Here is a 21,059-nt window from a genome sequence, read left to right on the forward strand (position 1 = left end):
GATATTAGTTAGAAAATGCCACATAAATATAAATTTAGAAAATGTTGAGATACAATTTTGTCTTTTACTCCTACATAATAAGTAGGCATCCTGAACAAAGAGACAGAGAGGAGAAAAAAAAGAACTCAAATTTGCAAGTGTTATATATATACCTTGAGCAATTTCTACCACAGAAGGTGGTCCAAGTGCTACCACTGCCTTAAACAAGGCCATGTAGTTGCCATAAAGGTCTGACAGAATCACAGAATGCTTTAGATTAGAATGAACTTTTAAAGGTTATCTAGTACAATGCCACTGGAGTCAGAGCTTAACTAGCTCGGGTTGCTCAGAGTCCCATTCAAACTAACCTGGAATGCTTTCAGGGATGGACTTACTGCTGTCTACAACTACCTGAAGGGAGGCTGTAGCCAGGTGGGGGTTGGTCTCTTCTCCCAGACAACCAGCAACAGAACAAGGGGACACAGTCTCAGGTTGTGCCAGGGGAAGTCTAGGCTGGATGGTAGGAGGAAGTTGTTGGCAAAGAGAGTGATTGGCATTGGAATGGGCTGCCCAGGAAGGTGGTGGAGTCACCATCCCTGGAGGTGTTCAAGAAAAGACTGGATGAGGCACTTGGTGCTGTGGTCTAGTTGACTGGCTAGGGCTGGGTGCTAGGTTGGACTGGATGATCTTGGGGGTCTCTTCCAACCTGGTTGATTCTGTGACTTCTACCACTTCTCTGGGCAACCTGTGCCAGTGTTTCACCATGTTCACTGTAAAAGATTTCTTCCTTGTATCTAATCTAAATCTCTTTCCTTTTACTTCAAAACCATCACCCCTTGTCCTGTTGCAGCAGGCCCTGATAAAAAAAGGCTGTCCACATCTTTCTTATAGGCCTCCTTTGAGTACTGCAATCCTGCAGCAAGGTCCCCCTGCAGCCTTTTTTTCAGGGTGAACAACCTCAACTCTCAGCCTTTCTTCATAGGAGGTGCTCAAGCCCTTGGATCACTTATGGCCTTCCTCTGGACCCACTCAAACAGATGAACGGCCTTCTTGTGGTGAGGGTCCCAGAGCTAGACACAATACTCCAGGTGAGATCTCACCAGAACAGAACAGGGGCAAAAAATACCTCTCTTGACCTGCTGGACACAATTTTTTTGATGCAGATCAGGACACAACTGGCCTCCTAGGCTGTGAGTGCCTATTCACAGAATTAACCAGGTTGGAAAAGACCTCTAGGATCGTTGAGTCCAACCTAACCTTTCTAATTAACAGAGATGACGTCCATAGCTCTTCCCTTGTCCACTGATTTAGTAACTCCATCATAGGAAGACACTAGGTGGGTCAGGCAGAATTTGTCTTCAGTGAAGCCATGCCAGCTGTCTCGAATCACCTCTCTGTCCTCCACCTGCTTTAGCATAGCTTCTAGAGGATCTGTCCCACAACTGTCCCAGCACAGAGGTAAGGCTGCCAGGTTAGGAATTCCTGAGGTCTCCTTTCTAGCCTTTTCAAAAGTGGGTGCAACGTTTCCCTTCTTCCAGTCCCTAGGGACTTCACCTGTCTGCCAGGAGAGTGGAGTGCCACTCATGGAGAATGGCTTGGCAGCTACATCAGTCAGTTCCCTCAGGACTGTGGGATGCATCCCATCAGGTCTCGTGGACTTATGTATGCTCGGGTTCCTCAGGTGGTCATGAATGTGATCTTCTCTTACAGTGGGAGGGACTCTGACCGCTTTGCCTCATCTTGTGGTCCATCAGCATGGGAGGTGTGAGGAAGAGAGGTTGCTAGTACGGTTGCTTGCCACATTTTCATTTACTAGCTTGCCACAGCAAGAACAGACTGGATTGAAAACTGCAAATTACCTCAGAATTAACTTCTTACCTCAGAGCTCCAGCTGCAGCAGAACATTGCTGTCTCCGACTTTTTAAGGCGTTAAGCTTATCTCCCTGTGTTATGTCATTCTGAGTTTCCATACCTGCTTTGTCTTCAAAATCAATCTAGGAAATAAAAAGTATGCAAATAAAGAAATACATCAAATTCTTCAGAGTAGTGTCAAACTATCAAATATCTCTCTCACAAAGCAAAGCCTGGATGAGGCATTTAGTGCCATGGTCTAGTTGACTGGATAGGGCTGCTGCTAGGTTGGACTGGATGATCTTGGAGGTCTCTTCCAACCTGGTTGATCCTATGATTATGATTTTTAACAGCTAACCCACAGTCTTCTGCATATATGGGTCACTACTCTGTCTAGGCATAGTTCAACAAAACTGAATGTGTCACTGTACTAATGCACCTGCTCAAAGAGCTTTTGCAGCAGCCTAGCCACAGTCAGTTTAGGATGCTTGAGACTAAACACCAATATTTGTTTCACTTTAAAGAAAGCTGAGTTTATAGAACATAAGCTCCAACTCCTTTCTCCATAACTATGCTGAAATTATCAACAATGTAATATATCTTTACACATTCCAAGCTGCAAATTAAAGTTTCAAATGGGAGAGGATACCTTTACAGAAGTGGATTCAAGGTGCTTTTCTAGACTATGATGGAACAGATGATAGATGATTCTTTTAATTCATACTAATAACTACCTGAAGAAATTTCCCATTACATCCCCATCCTTCTCCATCAAGTAAAGGATTCTGTTAGCAATGTAGAAGCTCTTTAGTTATCACAGAGTTCAGACAGGATTAACCAAATGCATAGTTCCTCTGGGCTGATTTTCACAGATGCTGCAGGAAACTAGAGTTCAAGACTTTTACTAACCCAGAAGCCAAACTATGTGGACTTAAGTTCACACTTTATGTCTGTGCTTCCAAGAAACAGTTGCAAGGTGCACACATTGCATCAGTTATCCACAGCACAATAATAAAGGGATGAACAATTATACCTGATGCATTATTAGCTAGAAACATGCAATAAACAGACTGCCTTTACCTCCCCACATTGATCCAAGCCTTGCACTTTACTCAGGCTGTCACTGATTGAAATGTCACTCAAACCACAAAGAACTCTGTTAATGTTTCCATCGACCACTCCTCGTTTCTGCTTTGATCGGATGAGATCTCCCTCCAGCCATAACATTGCTTGTTTCCTTTAGGATACAAACCCAAAGTAATTCAGATCAACAAATTTGCTTAAACATAAAAAAAATCAGTATGAAAGTAGATTGCCTTACAGATTGACAACATGTGAATCTTCTCTACATCTGGACATCTTTTTTCCCTAGTGTCCATCATCAAAAAACCCTCAAAAACCAGCCCTAAACCTGCATTATTTTTTATGTTAAATAATAACCCAAACAACTCAGAATCACCAAACAAGGCTGCAGCCATCACAGATCTATTACAGGCACTAAAACATCATTTTACAAACTCCTGTTGGTAAAGATTGGATGAGGCACTTAGTGCCATGGTTTAGTTGACTGGCTAGGGCTGGGTGCTAGGTTGGACTGGATGATCTTGGAGGTCTCTTCCAACCTGCTTGATTCTATGATTCTACGATAAAATAAATTAACTAAACAGAAATCTAAAATGGTATTTTAAAGGCTTTAAACACACAATTAAAAAAAAATCCAACAAGGTAATACTTTTAGACCCATAATGTACAGAGTCCATGATGATACAACACTTTGCAACTACTGTGTATATAGATACCATGTAAAACTACAGCTGAGAGAGTGATTGGCATTGGAATGGGCTGCCCAGGGAGGTGGTGGAGTCACCATCTGTGGAGGTGTTCAAGCAAAGCCTGGATGAGGCACTTAGTGCCATGGTCTAGTTGACTGGCTAGGGCTGGGTGCTAGGTTGGACTGGATGATCTTGGAGATCTCTTCCAACCTGGTTGATCCTATCATTCTTTGATTCTATGAAACTCTCTATAGCAACTGTTCACATTAAGCCATTACAAAACTTCTGGGACAAACAATTTCTAGTGTGGAAGATGTGCCTGGAATATTTTTATAGTGAGAGTACAAGAAAACTACAGGCAATAGGTTAGCTCTGTATTAATCATTGATTCAACTTCAGAGGGGTGTAAAAAGAACCTAAGATGATGACTGCTGGTTTGCTTATCAAACAGTCAGATTAGAGACCAAAAATACTTCCTTTAGCAAGTGTATATCTAAGTCACTAAATATATTGCTTTGGCAACTGAGCCTGGAGAGTGACAATCTATCCCTGCTAGCACACTAGTTCAGACTCTTGTTTAGTCAATCAGCAAATGCCTAGCTTATTAATGTTAGAGTTTCTGCTTTCTAGCCACAGGAACAACTCATTAGCAAACAAACTTATTTATCTTTGTGTTGAAGAAAAGCCTGGATGAGGCACTTAGTGCCATGGTCTAGTTGATTGGCTAGGGCTGGGTACTAGGTTGGACTGGATGATCTTGGAGGTCTCTTCCAACCTGGTTGATTCTGATTCTACGATTCTAAACTGTACTTAATAGTCATTCTGCTGACTGCCTTTCTCTCTTGATTTTGTTCTACAGTGGAAGCGATTTAAGGAGCACATGCTGCAGGCATCATTATGGTGTGGAGAAAGTTCATTTGACCCCACTGAGCACTTGTGGTTTGTGAAAGTTTCACAGCACTTTGAATGATGGTGGGAGTCCTCTCAAATAAAGGAGAGCCTGTTCAGTTGCACTGGAAAATACATAGGAATCCTAATTAATGCTCAGTTTCTATCATGAATTCCAGTAGTTCGCCTTCTTTCTCTCTGCTACCCTGTGGAATTTAAGATGCAAGATCAGTGCATGCTTCACTGTATTTACACAGTATCTAGCAGTGTTGTTGCTGTTTCTTTTCTCCAAAAAGAGACAGAATTGTGGTGAGTTTTCTCAAGATGCCTTTTTTTTCTTCATAATAGTGAGAATGTCTCCAAATAGTATCATGGAACCATGCACAACAAAGAAACCACTGTGAAACAGAACTTAATGTCTACATCACCAAAGCCAGTGCAATTTTGTCATTCATTTCCAGTCAAGATCAAACCTTGAATCACCCAAACAATCTCTATGTGAAAAGTCCCCAGCCCCAAGTATTCAGTGACTTTTGAGAAGGAGCTGTAGAAGGTATAGGCTTGATATTAAAAGGAAGTTCTTTACAGAGAGTGATTTGCCATTGGAATGGGCTGCCCAGGGAGGTGATGGAGTCACTGTCCCTGAAGGTGTTCAGGAAAAGACTGGATGAGGCACTTAGTGCCATGGTCTTGTTGATTGGATAGGGCTGGGTGATAGGTTGGACTGGATGATCTTGGAGGTCTCTTCCAAACTGACTGATTCTATGATTCATTGGTTTTGCTAATGACTATTGGCTCCAAATGAGAAACTCATCATACATTATCCCAATAACTTGACAGATCAAGAGCTCTTTGACACATGCTTATTTACTGTTCAGTTACAAGAAAGAAAAGAATCATACCAATGGTACAACTGCAAGACTAATTCTCAGTGTCATGTTAGGCTATTTATAAAGTCTATCTTGTCTATGTTAGTATTTCAATAAGTCCTTATTGTTGAATAAACTTTCTGTCCACATCTGGACTTTACATTTCCAACACACTTACATTTAAATCTAAATCCCCCAGGATAAAAACATGCTTGAGACCCTCTGTCCCTTAAGGTTACAAAATCCAAAGTAGTTCAGTGAAGACAACTGCAACTCAGCAAGTTTGATTTCAATTGAAATGAACTGAAATACATTGCAATATATACATAATATACATACACATTATGTATACAAATGTATATTATGTATATATTCCATATATACATATTATGTATATATGGAATATATACATAATATACATTACATACAAAAATATGCCATCAGTGGACAGACAGTAGATCCTATAAGTAGTGCAGATGGGTAAATATGTAAAGCAGCAGTTGATTCATAGTAGAAAAGGTTTACTTACTCTTCCAAGAAGTGTTGCTGGGGTCCAATAATAGAGCCTGGTCGACATATTCTTATCCAAGCAATGGCTTCAGCATGTGTGAACTTGTAGTGTTTCATGATGTAACAGGCAATAAGTGTTCCTGTTCTCCCCAGGCCAGCTACAGCAAGACAAGTAACATCCACAGAAGAAGTCATAAGTATTTCATAACTATTAAATTATGGGAAACATGAAGACTTCTTTACAGTGCCTATTCCATGCCTTAAAATGTGCAGAAAGGATTTCTGATTCAGTGTCCTGATTATCACAGAATTGGAATTCCTATGTGATCTGCTTTAGGTGATTCTGCTCTGGTGGAGGGGGTTGGATTTGATCGTCAGAGGTCCCTTCCAACCCGCACTGCTCTGTGATTCAATGCTCTAGATAGAATAGCAAATCTATCACAAGACTAAAAAGTTATCAGGTTTTGAGAACACATGCAACAGCAACTGCTCCTGGTATTTGTGCAACTCTGCTTTGAATTATGTTGTTGTTTGGTTACAAAAAAAAACAAGCAAATCCCCAACAGTACCAGGCTAATATTTCAAGAAAAAAGCTGTGACAAAGCTGGGCACAAACTTCCTATTTATAAAACCAGTAAAAAACAAAATCAGAGAAAGCATCTTTGGGAGGTTAATGCACATACATTGTAAATTAAGGTTGATGTCCATGCAGATACATGTGCAGATCACAAGAGAGAGTAGCATGTGTCTTCTCAGCCAGAGGCTTTTTCCTTTGGAAGCTGCTTTGTAAAACTGACCTGCAAAACTATTCACTGCTATCTGTATAAGCAGCAATGAACACTGACCAGCACATCATTTTATACATCAATAGCTTAAAGACATTGACCCTCCAACCACAAACTAATCCTGTTTTTAAGAGCAGAGAGACAGAAAAATGCAGATTTTTTTTCATAGTAAAAATTAAGTAGAGAGAGTAAGAATTGATCTTTCTATCCCTGTGTCTCCCCATCTACACTTTCATTTCCCCACAAATACAGGATTTGCAATTTAGAGTCTCTTGGTGGCCAGCTATTGTTTATGCACCACCATCTATCTGAATGTGATGGTTTGGGAGTTACCTGGCCCCCCACTCTAATGAAATCACCCAGACTAGACTCAAACAGCTAGAAGTTAAGGAATGAAGCTTTATATTTACAGCTTAGCACAATACACAAGCAGGTATTTACAATATCTACAGCTATAGACAGAAATATATGAGTTAAAAGTAATACAGAAACACAACAGCCCTCCAGAAATCAAAGCCTCAGGAGGGGATCCCAACTACCCTTCCACCTTCTTTTCACCCCTCTACCTCATCCCAGAGTTTGCCTCATATGCAAGGTGAGTTTGGGGGTTCAGCAATGGGGGTTAAAAGCAGAAGGATTAGTCACACAGATCCAAGCAGAAACACATTCCAACAGAGACACAGACTGTCTTATCTATGTTTGTATCCTCGCTTTTGTACATCTCTGCAAGCCTATAGGTGAAGTAGACATGACCACTGTTTCCTTTTCACAACCTATCATCTAATTTTTATCATTAAAATATTCCAATTAGCCTCAAACCAGCACATTGAACAACAGCTCTCTAAGCACCCAGACATCCTTGCTGAACAATTCTATGCATCACTGCAAGCTCTTCACATGTAACCAGTAACTACATCTTGCTGTGACTTTTTGGAAAGCTCAAATGATTCAGGCAAAAGGATGAAAAGAAAGGTTCACAAATAGATTCCATAAGTGTGCATTGGAAGACTAACTCTGAGGAATCATTTAAAAAGGCAGAGTATTTTTAGAGTGCTTTGGGCTTGAGATTTTGGGTTTCTTTTTTTAGAAAATGCAAAAGGAATGCAACAAGCAAGTAGATAACCAAGATCTGTACTATACTAAACACACATCTAAGAAAATGGTCTCAGAAAATGGCAGGTGCAAACTACCAGCTGTCTACATTGCTAAGACTTCAGTTGCTTTCTCTAAGTTCTTCTAATGAACAAACTCAATTTGATGTTGAGGTACTGGAAGGTGTCCAGAGAAGAGTGAAAAAGCTGGTGAAAGGCCTGGAGCACAGCCCTGTGAGGAGAGGCTGAGGGAGCTGGGGGTGTGCAGCCTGGAAAAGACAAGGCTCAGGGGTGACCTCATTGCTGTCTACAACTACCTGAAGGGAGGCTGTAGCCAGGTGGGGTTGGTCTCTTCTCCCAGGCAACGAGCAACAGAACAAGGCAGGACAGTCTCAAGTTGTGCCAGGGGAAATATAGGCTGGATGTTAGGAGGAAGTTGTTGCCAAAGAGAGTGATTGGCATTGGAATGGGCTGCCCAGGCAGGTGGTGGAGTCACCATCTGTGGAGGTGTTCAAGCAAAGCCTGAATGAGGCACTTAGTGCCATGGTCTAGTTGATTGGACAGGGCTGGGTGCTAGGTTGGACTGGATGATCTTGGAGGTTTCTTCCAACCTGGCTGATTCTATGAAACTCTCTATAGCAACTGTTCACATTAAGCCATTATAAAACTTCTGGGACAAACAATTTCTAGTGTGGAAGATGTGCCTGGAATATTTTTATAGTGAGAGTACAAGAAAACTACAGGCAATAGGTTAGCTCTGTATTAATCATTGATTCAACTTCAGAGGGGTGTAAAAAGAACCTAAGATGATGACTGCTGGTTTGCTTATCAAACAGTCAGATTAGAGACCAAAAATACTTCCTTTAGCAAGTGCATATCTAAGTCACTAGATAAATATATTGCTTTGGCAACTGAGCCTGCAGAATGACAATCTATCCCTGCTAGCACATTAGTTCAGACTCTTTAGTCAATCAGCAAATGCCTAGCTTATTAATGGCAGAGCTTCTGCTTTCTAGCCACAGGAACAACTTGTTAGCAAATAAACTTATTTATCTTTGATATGTACATGTATTGTTCTTGAGAAAATGATGAATGACATTATTCTTGTTACTGATCAACAAGACATTTGTCCCCAAAATGTCCTTAGAGAACTCTAAACATAAATCAAGCTGAACCCTTCAAAGCTGTTGTTAATTGTTCTAGACTAAGCGTGTTTTGTGTCTTGTCTGGCTGACTTGCTGATATAGGCTGGTTGAAATGCTGGCTTCACAATAACTCACATTAACTTGAAATGTGGAAGTCATACTCCACAGAAAAATGCAGAACAGTGCAAAAGCACAAAGAAAACCTTTCAGTCTTTTATATTTCCTAGCCAATTATCATAATGCTGTGAAAGCATAACACAAAAGAGAACTCTCCATCAACTAAAACTCAACGCCTTCAAGCGATATTAAGAAGAAAATGGGACTATGAACAACAGATTCTGTGTTGCTGTAAGCAGTGGTGTAGGATGAATGTGCTGGATTGAGGGTAAATGGAATATTTTACTGAGAGAAAGTAAATCCTTAGCTGTGAGAGGAAAGAAAAAGCAACAGTACCCTATATCACCCATTCTTTGCTGAGAAATGCAACTAGTCAAAATATAGATCACTTCTCACACACTTCTCAGCTCTCCCTTCTGGCTGTGCCTTCTTTCTGGCAATCTGGTCTCTGTGGTTGCCTCTGACTTAACTCTAATCTGACATAACCCTTTTGCCTCTGCCTTAACTCTAATCCAACCTAACCCTTTCCCTCTAACCTCCTTATAGTCTTTTTGACATCTCACCTCAGATCTCCAGATTTATCATGTGAGATATTGTGATGGTTTGGGTGTTCTCCACTCCCCCACACTTTGGAAAAATCACCCAGACTAGACTCAGCAGCTCTGGAAATTGAATGTAGCTTATATTTACAGCTTAGCACAATATACAAGCAGATAGTTACAATACCTACAGCTATAGACAGAAAATATACAAGGTAAAAGGTAATACAGACACACAACAGCCCTCCCAGAAACCTGAGTCCCCAGAAGGGGCTCTCAACCACCCTACCACCTTCCCTCTACCCCTCTACCTTACCCAAGATGTTGCCTTATGCTTAAGGTAGTTTTGAGGGTCAGCCTGGGGGGTTAGGAAGCAGATGGATTAGTCACAGAGATGGCAGGTTAGATTAGAGATAGAAGTGCAGCCCACAAAGTGACTTTGTTATCTATGTTTGTGTTCTTGTTCTTATACATCTCAGCAAGCCTATGAGTGCAGTAGACATCACCACTGTTTCCTTTTCACAGCCTGTAATCTAATTCTTCTCTCCAAAACATTCTAGCTAGGCTCAGATGTGGGTTGATCTGGTTACTTCTGAAGGGAGTGAAAGAGGGAGGGGAAAGGGGGTTTGGGTCAGGAGCCCTCCTGGGGACTCTGTTTCTGGGAGGGCTATTGTGTTTCTGTATTACTTTTAACTTGTATATAACTGTAAATATTTGTATATATCTGCTTGTATATTGTACTAAGCTGTAAATACAACTTCATTCCTTAACTTCCAGCTGCATAGGTCTAGTCTGGGTAAATTCTTAAGTGTGTGTGTTGAGGAGCAGATAACTCCAAAATGATCACAATGAGACAACTTAGAATGCACACAAAAATAAACACCTGTCACCTGTTTAGCCAAGGATCACAAAGCAATCTTACTTTCACAACCAGAAAGGGCTATTTTCCAAGAGCTTCACTTCCTGAATGAAGTCTGTGAATTTGTAGTTATTTTGACCTTTAAACTGAGAAGCAGAGAAGTGCAGATACCTTTACAGTGTACAGCAATGGCACCATCGGCGTTCTCACAGATGTTGAGGAACCTCTGAACTATACTGTCACTTGGTGTGCTTCCATCTATGAAGAACAGGTCATAATGCTCAAAACCAGCATCAGTGAAGCGTTTTGCCTCATAAATTTTTTTGTTCAGTCTTATGATGGAGGTGACATTATGTTTCTTGAAATAGGGAAAGTAGGCTTCAGGTGCATGAAGAGGATAACCTGTAAAACAATTAAGCAATCAAAACTGGCCCCCAAATCGGTTCTGCATGGTAAATGTGCTGACACTGAAAATGCTGTAATACTGTATTCAGAATAAATACCTTAAGTGCTACCAGAAAGTTGTTGACAAAATGCTAATGAAGAGCACTACAATGCAAAAAGGATCAGAAAAAAATAAAGCAGAAGGTTTGTGAAACACTGCACTGTCTCCTCTTTAGCCCATTGCTCTCTACAAGTAGGGGTTTATACCTTGGTGCCATGGTCTAGCCTTGAGCTCTATGGTAAAGGGTTGGACTTGATGATCTGTGAGGTCTCTTCCAACTCTGATGATACTGTGATAAAGCTGGAGGAGACTCAGGGGTGACATCATTGCTGTCTACAACTACCTGAAGGGAGGTTGTAGCCAAATGGGGTTGGTCTCTTCTGCCAGGCAAGCAGCAACAGAACAAGGGGACACAGTCTCAAGTTGTGCTGGGGGAGGTCTAGGCTGGATGTTAGGAGAAAATTCTCCCCAGAGACAGTGATGGGCATTGGAATGGGCTGCCCAGGGAGGTGGTGGAGTCCCTGTCCCTGGAGGTGTTCAAGCAAAGCCTGGCTGAGGCACTTAGTGCCATGGTCTAGTTGACTGGCTAGGGCTAGGTGCTAGGTTGAAGTGGATGAGCTTGGAGACCTTTTCCAACTTGACTGATTCTATGATTCTATACATAAAGCTCCTATTATCTTCTGCTCATTTGCTGTGATTGTTTAACTTGCTGGAAAACACAAGGTGGTAGTAAGATAGCATTAAAATATACTCCATACCATTTTCAAGTTTGCTTTTTGGGTGAGGTCCACTGAATGCCAAGAATTTTCCAGGAACAATCCAGTTGAAGTCACCATTTTCCACTCGCTGGAACAATTTCCAAAATGAAAGAGAAAAGTGTTTTAATATCTGTACCTATTACATGTCATCATTTTGCTTTCTACTACATTCCTGCTGTGTCAAAGAAGCTCCATTTCCATGCCATTCTGGGGTGTATTAGAAGGGCTGTGGTAAGTAGGTCAAGGGAGGTTCTCCTTCCCCTCTACTCTGCCCTGCTGAGGCCTCCTTTGGAGTACTGTGTGCAGTTCTGGGCCCCCCAGCTCAAGAAAGACAGGGAGCTGCTTGAGAGAGTCTAGCACAGAGCCGCAAAAATGGTTAAGGGAATGGAACATCTTCCTTATGAGGAGCGACTGAGAGACCTGAGGCTTTTTGGCTTGGAGAGGAAAAGACTAAGGGGGGACCTCATTAATGTTTATTAACATATAAGGGGCGAGTGCCAGGAGCCAGGCTCTGCTTGGTGATGCCCAGGACAAGGGGCAATGGGTGGAAGTTGAGGCATAGGAGGTTCTGTGTGAATCTGAGGAAGAGTTTTTTTACTGTGAGTGTAACAGAGCACATGAACAGGCTGCCCAGTGAGGTTGTGGAGTCTCTCACTCTGGAGATATTCAGGAACCATCTGGATGTGTTCCAGCATGATCTGCTCTAGGTCATCCTGCTCTGGCAGCGGGGCTGGACCAGATGATCTTTCAAGGTCCTTTCCAGCCCCTGATGTTCTATGACTCTATAAATTAGCCAGCTTACCTCTATGGAGCAAACTAACCATAAGCTGCTTGTCAGAAACCTCTTCATAAAATGAAAGAAGTTTTTTTTGCTGAAATTCCTCAATAAAACCACAGAAAGCCTGTAGCTGAGGTATGTGTCCCTTACAGGGTTCAGTGTTTCAAGACACCTACTTGTAACAACACTGACAAAACCCAACATTCCTTGTGTGCTTTTATCAGAATATGAAAATATGCTTCTCTGTAAAGCACTGGCTAAAAGGCCCAGGTCACAGAAAACAAATTAAAACCCAATTAGCCTTCAGAAACAATTATCCTTTTCCTGCAGAAATTAAAAAGTATCTATTGGTGTAAGCTCTGATGAGCCAGTAAGCATGGAAGCAAAGTATAATCAAACAAAAAACCTAAATTACCCCTCCCTGACATTTTGCATTTCTTGCTCACTTTAAAATGAAAACTTCAAAAAGGCTCTGCAAATTACATCAGTGCCAAAATTGGAAGTTTCTTTGAAACTAGAGCTCAAAACTGCCTTCTTTTTGTTCTAATTGAAGAGTGCTCATTCTGCTCATTCCTCATTTGGCAATGTAGTTACTCTCAGCACAACTTTTAAGGGCAGGGCCCTCGTTTCAGCTGCATTATTAAGCTTGTGTTTTTAGCTCTCAGCTCATCAGAACATCCTAATGAGTGAAAGGTTCTGATAATGGCCAGCACTGTAATCAATTCACTAACTGTTTGCTTAGCTAAGCCCATTTGGCTCACTCCAAACGTCCTCATCACACAGTGAAAAGATTGCATAAGGACTAGAGAGCCAGTCTTAACTGTCAGGTCAGGAGGTCTTACTGCTCCAGTTTGTGTCACTGTTGTAACAGCTCCACTCCCTTTAGGGAAGAAGTCCTCCTCAGTAAGCTAAAAATGTTTCAAAGGTGTCTACTACTAGCAAATAAAGGTGTGTATGCTACAGCACAGATTCCTAGAAGCACCTACAGTCATACAGTGTAGCTCTTCTTCAGTTGCAAGAAGGCTGGCAGAACTATGAACAACATCTGTTAGCTCTCTGGAACTCACTAGGGAAATACTTTGGATGTGTTTTTGTTACTGGAATCCTCAAATAATGGTTCCTGACTAAAAAATACCCACAACTCTAAAGCTGAAAATGTGCTAGATCTGTAAGCTGAGCATCTTCAGACTGTATCTTGGAGGAAGACTGGGAAAGCATGAAAAAGGTCCCAGAAGCTAGAAAGTCTACAAGGAAACAATAGACTTGATATAATATCTGCATCAGTAGACTCAATGTCACCTGCAAACTCCATCATCAGTAAGTTTGCAGATGACACCAAGCTAGGAGCAGGTGTTGATCTGTTGGAAGGTAGGAGAGCCCTGCAGAGGGACCTTGCCAGGCTGGATGGGTGGGCAGAGGCCAATGGGATGAGATTTAACAAGGCCAAGTGCAGGGTTCTATGTTTTGGCCACAACAACCCCATGTAGCACTACAGGCTAGGGACAGAGTGGCTGGAGAGCAGCCAGGAAGTAAGGGACCTGGGGGGGACTGCATAGACTTTATCTTGGAAGATCATTTTCTTGGGCAACAAGGTTTTCAGAGCAAAGCAGATCTGCCCAGGTGGCCAAGAGAGCCAATGGCATCCTGGCCTGTATCAGTAGGATACAGTAGGACAAGGGAGGTTATTCTGCCCCTATACTCAACACTGGTCACAGCACACCTCGAGTACTGTGTTCTGGGCTCCTCAATTCAAGAGAGATGTTGAGGTGCTGGAATGTGTCCACAGGAGGGCGACAAAGCTGGGGAGGGGCCTGGAGCAGAGCCCTGTGAGGAGAGGCTGAGGGAGCTGGGGGTGTGCAGCCTGCAGAAGAGGAGGCTCAGGGCAGAGCTCATTGCTGTCTGCAGCTACCTGAAGGGAGTCTGTAGCCAGGTGGGGTTGGACTCTTCTGCCAGGCAAGCAGCAACAGAAGATGGGGACACAGTCTCAAGTTGTGCCAGGGGAGGTCTAGGCTGGATGTTAGGAGAAAGTTGTTGCCAAAGAGAGTGACTGGCATTGGAATGGGCTGCCCAGGGAGGTGGTGGAGTCACTGTCCCTGGAGCTATTGAAGAAAAACCTGGCTGAGGCACTTAGTGCCATGGTCTGGTTGATTGGATAGGTCTGGGCAATGGGTTGGACTGGATGATCTCAGAGATCTCTTTCAATCTAGTTGATTCTATGATGCACATAGAGGATATGTGTTTGGAAGTACATACCTTGCATGTGAAGATGTTTTTTGCACTGGAATTAAAGTATGTTTTCAGTAATGGGACGTTGTATAGTCTAACTTATTTCAAGTAAAGCAAACATAGTCAACAAATTATTAAATGTACAAACCTCATAGTGTTCATATTCATCCACATCAAAAGTCTTAAAGTCAAAAAACCCATGCTGCAAGGCCTAAAAAGTAACAAGGTGTTAGTTTACACTGGCATGAGATATACAATCTCCTTTTATAACACTATTTTTGACAATCAAAACTAAAGTGCTCAAGGTCTGTCCTTTTGCCTCGTGGAAGCCTCTGGTTTAAGACATTACATTTTGCACAGCTGAACAGCACAGACAACAAGAACAGCATCACTGACGTATGTCAGGCTCATTAATTCCCCTTCAAAAGACTATGGTGGGACATCAGGTTGTGGCTTAGCATTGAAATCAAAACTGATTGTCCCCACTCCACTATGTATGGGTTTTTTTTATTGTAGGGCAGACAAGAAAATTAAAAAGCAGTTTCCTTTTTGCCAATCACTCAGATCAATTATTTCCATGCTCAATACATTTTCATGTAGGAGGACATCATGAAACACAGAACATTAAGCAATGTAGTTCTTTTACTTCATATAAAACTCTGATTTTATTACACTAATACCCAAGCAAAACTGCACAGTACTGTGTAAAACTTGTGTTTTATGATTTGCTTTTAATACATGTTCCACTGATAGAATAAAGTTCACCCAACCACATGAGACAGACTGAAAGAAGTCAAGTTCTGTCTTTGATTACTGTATTACCATTAAATAAGCCAATTTTGTACTAAGTATTTGTGTATGCTACCAGATCAAAACCAATTCTATGAGTAAGGAATTCATAGCCCTAATTTCCTCCAAGAATAAGTGGATGATGGTTCTGCAGCATCTACTTATATGCAATCTACTGCATGCTGAGAAAGAGAGATATTAGGCAACATTTTGAGGTTAAGGTGTGGTAAGACACCACAGAGATATGACTTCAAATCCACCATTATCTGCTATATACAAAGAGCAATTTTTATAACCCAAAACCATACAGACAATACAGGCTCAGTGACTGGACCTGTCATGAAGCCTAAGATAGCAACAAGCTTGTCTGAACAACTGATTGGAAAACTGTATTTCATTGCATCATGGTTGGCTGGCTATACTCCAGAACCTGTAGGCTCTCTGAATTACATGGATATAGGTGGAAAGAAACACCCAGAGAGACTATAAAGATTTTACTTCAGGTAAAGTATATTGTTTCTACTCAAAGTGTTTTTATCTCTTTGGGTGAACTGGATAAAAAAGCAGTAAATTTTTGGGGGGGAAACAAAGGAGGAAAAACTGATTCTCAAAGACTTTTTGACATGTTTGTTGCAGGTAAGTGACAGTGACTGCACTGACTGCTTCGCAGAGCTTCAGGATCCATAGAATGCCACACAAATTAGAGCCTTGCAGCTAACTGACAGCTCCTTTCCCACCCCCAGAGAACTAAAAATATCAAGCCTGATCTCTAATTTTTTTCAGTTTTCAAGAATCACTTGTTTTGCCACACTTTTAAGAACTACAAATAGTCTATAAAGTGACTGTACAGAACTGTTCAAATAGCCTGGTCCCTTCATCAGGATCATTTGGAGATGATGAACAACACAATCTTTGCTTATTGTATGACAGACACACAATAGCACAAGGTTGCCAATTAACATGTGAGAACAGCTTTTAAGAAGACCCCACAATATTAGAGCTGAATATTCCCCAGGACCAGGACTTCTGAAAGTGACACATCAAGACACTAGTAGAATATTTTACTTTTCAGTCTTTTAAAAACCATTCTGAAGGAAAAAAAAAAATCCTGTTAAATACTGAACCAGCTGTGTTGGGGGGAAGGCTGGGGTCAAGTACTCACAAAAACTGCTTAGATTAAGTGACAAAGTATCCAGATGGTCCTATCACTTTATCAGCCTATGTTACTCCCTTTTACCAAGGGTTGTAAATGATGTATCAGCAGTTCTAAGAGCACTGGAACAGGCTGTCCAGAGAGGTCATGGAGTTGCCTTCTCTGAAGACTTTCACAACCCACCCAGGTGTGTTCCTGTGCAAACGACTCTAGGGGATGGTGCCTCAGCAGTGAGGTTGGACTCCATGATCTCTAGAGGTCCCTTCTAACCTCTAAAGTTCTGTGATTCTAGTGCACTGCCTTGCTCTGTTAAGAGCTACCCCCAGCCAGGACTGGTGCATTTTCACACATTTTGATTCATAAAGCTGTCCAAGTCCAGGCCAGCCAGGTAATCCTGGAACCTTCTTACATTGTTGCTACTCAAACAGCCCTCAGTAATTCAGGCTTTATGATAACTTACTCCTTATTTGTACACATTTTGCTTTGAAATGAGATTTTCTAATATACTGTAACAGTGGATTCCTTCACATTTTTAAAGAGTTTGCTTAACTGTGTTTTGCTTAGAAAGTGTTGTTACCTTGTTTACTCCCTGTAAGCAGTCCAAGATGGTAAGATTGTAGGTGCAGTTCCCAAATGAAGCATCCCTACAGATTCAACACAAATCAATTTAAAATACACAGAATTATTCAAGTGCTCAGGGAAAAGTAGCATACAACAGAATATAATCAAGTCACTGAATCCCCTCTAAGAACTCTGAATTCAAGTCTAGAGGCAGCATCTTTTTAAAAGCTTGCTCCTGCTAAAGCAGCCCCAATGATGCAGCCCAGTTAGATAATGCAAATTATTTCACATCAGCTAAATAATTACTCAGTTATTTCATCCTGGAACAGGAAGCTTTGCATCCTGTGTCAACTGTGCAAGGATAGCAAATAAAGCAAAACTTCCTTTAACCATTATTCAAGTCTTAATTGAGTTATACTGTCTAAACAGGGAAAGGCAAATAGACTACTAGTTTGGATTTCATCTGCAGGCTCTTGTTTTGATGCCTGATTTCAGATGTGATTAAAAATCATCCAGATATGATCAAACCTAACATTACTTAGCCTCAGTTTCGGCACCGTGAAAACGACAATCCCTCTTTCAAAGACAGGATACCCCCAAACAAAACATACCAACACCAACATAAAAACAAACAACACCAGCAAAAAATAACAGCAACAAATACATTGTGAATGAAGAAAAGGAAGAAATAAAAAGGTACTTTTCAAAGTGTGCTTCAGACCAGTTTGTAGTTTAAAATATTCTGCCTGGGCAGACTAGTTCATAACAACTCACTAAAGATCCCTTTGATTGTTTTGCTTCAAGCTCTCTTATCCAGTGTGCTAAGAACTGCAATTTATCAGAAGAGTAAAATTTTGGGTTTCAGCCATGTGTATCTTTAAGCAGTAATTGATTAAATATTTCAACTTGCATCAAGAATTCTCACGTTTTGATAGACTAACTTGCTATAAACAGTACGAAACTGTATCATGATGTGCTTCTTCAATCCCAAGTACTTCAAGAGTAGAATATTCTCACACATTCCTTAAAAGCAGGTTAAGTGTGCTAGTTTGAAGCCAGCTGGGATATTTTGGTGAGAGGAATTAGATTATAGGTTGTGAAAAGGAGACAATGGTGATGTCTACTTCACTCATAGGCTTGCTGAGATGTGTAAGAACAAGAACATAAATATAAACAAGGCAGTTGTTCACTCTCTGTCTCTGGGGCTGCACAAGCTTCTCTCTCTAACCTAACTTGCTGCATGAGTAATCCATCTGCTCCCTAGCTCCCCTGGCTGACCCTCCAAATTTACCTTGAACATAAGGCAGGGTCTGGGGTAAGGTAGAGGGGTGGGGAAAAAGTGGAAGGATGGTTGGGAGCCCCTTCTGGGGACTCCGGTTTCTGGGAAGGCTGCTGTGTTTCTGTATTACTCCTTCACTTGTATATTTCTGTACATATTTGTAGTGGTTTGAGTGTTACCCACCTCCCCCCTCCACTTTGGAAATCACCCAGAGTCTCAAGTTGTGCCAGGGGAAGTATAGGCTGGATGTTAGGAGGAAGTTGTTGGCAGAGAGAGTGATTGGCATTGGAATGGGCTGCCCAGGGAGGTGGTGGAGTCACTGTCCCTGGAGGTGTTCAAGAAAAGACTGGCTGAGGCACTTAGTGCCATGGTCTAGTTGACTGGATAGGGCTGGGTGATCTGGAAGTCTGACTGGTTGGACTGGATTGTCTTGGAGGTCTCTTCCAACCTGGCTGATTCTATAAGTTTGAAAACCAAATCGTTTTAGCACAAAATCCTTTTAACAAACAAACAAACAAAAGTCTTCTCAGCAAAAAAAAAATAATCTTAAGGTCCCAGTGGGAACACACACATAGCAGAAAACCTGTGAAAGCTGCAATGGTTTTATTAAAGGGCTGACAGAATCAACAAGATCTAAGAAAAGGCAAACCACAAAATTAGGTGTTTAGAGAAATACGAATGGAAGAGATGATCTATATCACATTACTTTGCTGTACAAGAATTTTAACTCATTCTATCTATAGGTATATAACTGTTTCTTCAACTGGTTAAGGCATCTGATACCACAGTACATGAGAATAATACTGGGGGAAAAAAAGGCACATAATCTCTAATCCATTAATAAGCATTAAGAGAGTGAGGGAGAAGCGAGGGAGGATGCTGAACTTGACCTAGACATACCAGATAAACCTATCACAATGCCAGGTGTATTCTTAGCTACAGTTCCCACAGACAGCTATTACTGCTGGAGTACACCTGGATGCTGGCAAATAAAGTCTGTTGCCTACATCATCCATGCATCAAACATCTTGTGTCTGTCCCAGGGCACCTAGTCATTAAAGCAGGCATACTCTGACTGGAGAAAAGAGCTCTTACGACACTCGCCATCCACACACAGTGAAACAATAGAAAGACAGGAAAATTCCAAACAGGCAAAGTTTTGGAATGAACAAATAAAGCACTGCTTAAATCTAACCCAAATTTCCCAGAAATTCAAACAACAGCAGTGTTCTAGTGATACTTCTAAAGAAAAACTCCTCCCCCCCCCCCTCCATCTATCCCATTCTGCTTCCCTGGCAGAACATGACAAAGTAACCAAACCAGAAACAAACACTAAATATGAAGGACAGCACAGCATGGTAGTGAAATCACACCTGGAAGTGGTGGCTTAATATTACCTCATGCTTCAAGGGAAAGCATGATGTTTGATGAGCCATGGAAATACTGAGTGTATTACATCAGAACCTTGCCAGAATCTCTCTTTTTTTTTTCCTCCCTCTGCCCCTCAAGTATCTTCTGGTAAGAAAACACAAACAAATCATAAAACTTCCTTCTATTGTAATTTGGAAAGCAAGAAAATGGAACAAAATCTAAGCACTTTTTTTTAACTTCCCCTTAAAGCCACAGCCATTTGTGTTTTAGCAGTCTCAAGCCTTTTCAAGGTAAATCCAGAAACACACACACATATATATTTTCTTCTCTACTTTCCAAAGTGCAACTGGCTGGTTACAACCAATTCCAGATGCAAAACCCTTTCTGAAACTTTGCTGGTTTATGCTCCAGGATTTTAAGACAGGCTTTCTACAGGTGTGCAATTTTAGGCATGAGAACAAATGTATCTGATAGAAATTTCATGTATAATCCATGAGGACTTTGTATGCTGGATCCATTAATATGGTAGAGCAACACGGGAAGTGTGGATAAGGTGAGTGCTTGTGGATTAAGTATTAGGAGATGAAAGCCAAGTTACTATTTGCAGAACACACAGCAAGCAGCAAAATGCACTTTAAATATCAAGCCAAACTTTTAAAAGTGTTTCATTTATGAAGCAAAATTGCAGTGTGCTTCTGAAGTGATATTTTATTACATTTGACCTTCCTATCAAACGGACTTCAGAGAAGTGTTAGTGTTCCTTTAGAGTTTAGTCAAAGAGCATTTTGCAGAAGTAGTAGGACAGATGTTTAATGCCCATCTTAACACTAGCTATGTGTCTAGAAAGACCTTGAAATGGTCAAAAAGGAAGAGATAAAGAATTTATGGTGACCTAGTTTCCTGAATTAATTGAATTAATTACTTGAGTAAAACATCTTTTTGTTTAGAGGGACTTGACTAAGGTATTTTAAGTCACTAACTCTTTTGGTTCTTTCTTTGGTAAGAGCAAAACCAAAACAAATCACCCCCTAGATGACTTCCTCCAGCCTGAAGCTGAGTTCTCAAGTTCTTTTTCTGATTGAGATGCATCAGTCAGAAATCACAAAGCTGCTTGGTGATTTGATGTGAATATTTAAAAACCAAATTTAATCTCCTTTTTTGAATCCTCTTGAATTCATGCACTTACTGGAGAAAACTAGTTTGAAACAAACTCACAACAACTAGTTCAGTGTCAGTTCCTCATGTCAGCTTGTCTTCTTACTGACCTTGGATAGATTTCCAGACCATAAGAGAA

General features: G+C 41.2%; 1 protein-coding gene across 7 annotated transcripts in view; it reads right to left on the bottom strand.

Annotated features, from left to right (window-relative positions):
* The window catches only part of CDC14A (cell division cycle 14A), a 64,027-nt gene that overhangs the window by 10,660 nt on the left and 32,308 nt on the right, over positions 1 to 21,059 (bottom strand). For all 7 annotated transcript variants that reach the window (XM_064147050.1, XM_064147049.1, XM_064147048.1 and 4 more), the window contains 7 exons: positions 17,132 to 17,198; positions 14,761 to 14,823; positions 11,609 to 11,696; positions 10,577 to 10,807; positions 5,889 to 6,027; positions 2,911 to 3,067; positions 1,858 to 1,973 (listed from right to left, as the gene is read on the bottom strand). In XM_064147050.1, the coding sequence (XP_064003120.1) occupies positions 1,858 to 1,973; positions 2,911 to 3,067; positions 5,889 to 6,027; positions 10,577 to 10,807; positions 11,609 to 11,696; positions 14,761 to 14,823; positions 17,132 to 17,198 (861 nt within the window). The remainder of the gene's footprint in view (positions 1 to 1,857; positions 1,974 to 2,910; positions 3,068 to 5,888; positions 6,028 to 10,576; positions 10,808 to 11,608; positions 11,697 to 14,760; positions 14,824 to 17,131; positions 17,199 to 21,059) is intronic.

Source organism: Pogoniulus pusillus, chromosome 8 (genome assembly GCF_015220805.1).
Source record: "Pogoniulus pusillus isolate bPogPus1 chromosome 8, bPogPus1.pri, whole genome shotgun sequence".
Classification (NCBI taxonomy): Eukaryota; Metazoa; Chordata; class Aves; order Piciformes; family Lybiidae; genus Pogoniulus; species Pogoniulus pusillus.